At 63.6% G+C, this 3,608-nt stretch overlaps 1 protein-coding gene across 1 annotated transcript; it reads right to left on the bottom strand.

The window, feature by feature from the left end:
• Window positions 1-1,422: 1,422 nt before the first annotated feature.
• Window positions 1,423-2,262, bottom strand: NPPC (natriuretic peptide C). Its single transcript, XM_021690356.1, has 2 exons — window positions 2,173-2,262; window positions 1,423-1,713 (listed from the first exon to the last, which is right to left on the bottom strand). Exons 1-2 carry the CDS (start codon window positions 2,260-2,262, stop codon window positions 1,423-1,425), a joined length of 381 nt encoding a protein of 126 aa, XP_021546031.1.
• Between the last annotated feature and the right edge of the window lie 1,346 nt (window positions 2,263-3,608).

Here is a 3,608-nt window from a genome sequence, read left to right on the forward strand (position 1 = left end):
CCTTTGGCTAGTGCTTGGCCCTCAAGTTGCTCATGAGTTCATATGGAGGAGCTAAATAGGTTCCCAAGCAACTATGGCTCTGTTGAAAAAGGGTTCTGTGCTGTCAAAAAGGCTTAGGCAATGTGCTGGAGAGCTTCAAAGAGGGGCGCTCTCGTTGCCCTCTGGGGGCAGACAGCGCGGACGCTGACAAGGCTTCCAGGGTAAGAGAGCCGCTTCCCTGTGGCCTTGGAGTGGGACAGACAGGCTGTGTGATGCAGAATGGCAGCCGCCAGGCGGCCAGGAAATGTTGGACACCAAAAAGAGTCAGATCCTAAAGCACTTGAATGTCACTTTCAGAGGTGGGCTCTGTTTCTCCGTAAGAACTGATGGGCAGCAGGGATGGACAGGAGGGGGGAGGTGGGGAGGGTCTTTGCCACACTGCCAGGACGCAGCACCCAGCAGGGGCTGAAGGAAGCACAGGGGTTTCCAGCCCTAGTAGAGGGTGTGGAGGCCACGCCAGAAACAGAGGTCCCAGGCATGATGGAGGCGGGGAGATGGTGAGGAGCCGTTTGGGACATGCTGAGGCCCAGGTTGGGGCAAAAAAAAAAAAAAAAGATTTATTTTAGTCTTTTTCCCTGCCCTGAAATAATGCCACGAACACTGAGTTTCCATCCTGAAGTCTTGCAGGCAGCAAGCAGCATCAGGACCCTGGACAGACCAGTCTGCTCACAGCCACGGTTTAGAGAAGGAGTAAGAATCAGAAAGCTCTGGGGCAGAAGGGCGTCCTGGTGATGCCGACAGAGGGCTATTCTCTCTATTGTGAAGGGGCAGGTATTTCTCCAAGTATGTCCAAATCAGTCTCGGGAAGCAGCCCTGACCTCTGGGCTGCCTAATGCCTGGGCACCACGATACCAGTGGCTGGTAGATAAACTTACCCTCCGCTTGTGTGTTTGCCCTTCCTTCTCTGCTCCCACGAACCCGCCATCTCCCCTCAATACCCTCAAATGGCCGATTGGGACCAGTTCTGCTGGCTGGCTTATGGTCGTTGGGGAGTGGGCAGGACCCCACCAAGTTGTCTCTGCTTCTCTAAAGGAAGTGAGGTGGGTTCATCCGTGTTGAGCCATTTCTGACCTTGCCAAAGTTCCCTGACCGCTTTATCCCTCACTTTTTTCTTCCGTAAAATGGGACGATCAATGGGGTTGGGGGCAAATGCCTCGCACACACACTGGTTCTCGTGCTGGGATCGCCTGGCTCGCCTCCAAAGGTCGGCTGGGCCCAGCGCCAGGGGATCAGAAAGGGACCCGCCTGCGGGCGGCGCGGGTGGGGTGGGAGTGGGGTGGGGGATTCAGGCTTGGTTCTGACGGGCGCCGCGGGGGAGCTAGGTGTGCACAAGCTCCGGGCCGCCAGGGTTGGTGGTACTCACCGCCGCCAGGGGTCGCCGCACTAACATCCCAAGCCGCTCATGGAGCCGATCCGGTCCAGCTTGAGGCCGAAGCAGCCCTTGGACAAGCCCTTCTTGTTGCCTCCTTTGTATTTGCGCGCGTTGGGGTGCTCATGCAGAAGGCGGGCCCACGCCGCCCGCGACTTGGTGTCCACGCGCAGGTCGCGGAGCAGTCGCGACCGGTCGCCCTTGAGGTTGGCGCCGCCGCCCCCGGGAGTTTTGTCGCCCTTCTTCTGACCGCCGCCCGCAGCCTGGGGCTCGGCCAGCTCCTCTCCCGGCGGAGTTCGCGGGACCTGTCCGAGGGAAAGGGCGGGCAGGTGAAGGGACGCCCGGCGGCAGCGCGAGGTACTTTGCGGGACCCCTGATGCTCCAGCCCGACGCGCCCGCCGGCGCGATTTGTCCCTTCCGAGCCCTGAGCGCGCCCCCACAGATGCCGGACAGCTTGGCCCGGCAGCCACCTGCCACGCAGCCGCCGCTGTCCGCTCCTTCGGGAGCCCCTTGCCCTCCCCTCCTTTGCCCCCTGCCGGGCTGGCCACCCTGGGGCAGGGGCTGCGCATCTGTCGACGTTCTCCCGAGGCTGGGGACCTAGACCCCCGAGTTGGTGTCGAGGGCTCCCCGGCTCTCACCCGTGCACAGCTCGGAGAAGAGGGCCGCCTTCCCGCCCTCTGCTCCCGCTTGTGCGCCGCATCCTTCTGGGCCCCCAGCCCTCCCATGGCCCCTCACAGTCCCGCTGTCCATGCAACAGCACCCACCTTCGGCGGCGCCCCGGGCTTGGCTTCGGAGGGCCGGAGCGAGAGTAGCGTGAGCAGCAGGGCGCAGGCCAGCAGCTGGGAGAGGTGCATGGTGCCGGTGGGGTCGAGGGGCGCAGACCCGCGGCAGCGAGGGCGCACGGGGCGGGCGGGCAGACAGGCAGGCGAGCGCGGAGCAGGCTGGCCGGGCTGCGGTGTGGGCGCGAGTCCCAGTGCTGCGCGGCGCCGGCTGGGTGCGCTCTGAGCCCGCGGCTCCGCTCGCGCCTTTATAATCCAACCTGCCGCTGATGTCATCCTCCCGCCCACCGGGCCGCCAGGGCCAATGGCACGCGCGCCGAGGGCCCGGAGGGGGCCGCGGGGGCTCCCCCACTGCCCCCACCTCCATCCCAGCCCCGGAGGGATCCCGCGGCTCCGCCAGCTCTCTCTCGCTGCACTCGCGGCTGCAAAGCGGCACGCACAGGGAACTCCATTTGCAGCGAGCGCGTGCCAGGCATGCCAAGCGTTGGTGCTCCCGGTGCCCTGCACACACGCTTGGACCTCAACACACGCGCTCTCCCCAGAAGGGATCAGTTTCCCTCTGTGCAGGTGCAAAGACAGGCTCAGAGGAACTAAGTCACTTGCCCAAAGCCGCACAGCGGTGAAGTTGGCCCAGCCCGAAATCCACGCAGATCTGTCTTGTTGCCAAACTCTTCCCTGGGCACCAGACAGGTGCAGGCCTGGTACTGCGGCTCCACCTTTCACCTACTCAGGAGTTCAGATCGCACCAACGTCTTCAAGTTAGGGAGGCAGAGGATGGGGCGGAGGTCTGGGCGGGAGGCGCGGGGAGAGCGAGGTTTGCCCGGGGGCCGCAGGGGGGAGCGCAAGTCCTGCACGGGAGAGGGCAAGCTTTTCGCCTGCGGGTGTGTTTGAGAGTGAATCGCGAACAGATGGGCTAAGATGGCAGGCCCGAGATAGTGGTGCGGGTGCGTATGAGCATCCTGTACCCGTCACCGTGGCTCTTAAGTTCGCGCTCAGCCTGGGTCCGCCGCACAGAACCGCCCTGACCCGGCGGATGGCTTCCGTGTGCGCTCACGGGTGCGCGCCCGAGCCTGTCTGCACCCACGCGAGGAACCGAGGAACCGCAGCGTGAGGATGTTCGCTGCGGTGTCCTGTGCACCTGCACGGGCTGGGGAGGGAGCTTTACCCAGCTTCGAGCCCAGTGTGGCTTCCGTGAACTGTGACAGGCGGTTGCCTTCGTTGTTTTCAGCCTCAGATAGATCTGTGCTGAAGCTGCCGGGGCAAAAGTCACTTCTACCTGCTGCTCACAACTCCCTCTCCCGGGGCAGGGTGTCTTGGTGCCTTGGGCTCTGAGGAGTCCCTTGGGGATGGGCACCTCAAGAATTGAGCCAGGTGCCGAAGTGTATGATCCCATGCCACCCAGCAGGACCTCTGCTGGAGAG

Source organism: Neomonachus schauinslandi, chromosome 3 (genome assembly GCF_002201575.2).
Source record: "Neomonachus schauinslandi chromosome 3, ASM220157v2, whole genome shotgun sequence".
Classification (NCBI taxonomy): domain Eukaryota; kingdom Metazoa; phylum Chordata; class Mammalia; order Carnivora; family Phocidae; genus Neomonachus; species Neomonachus schauinslandi.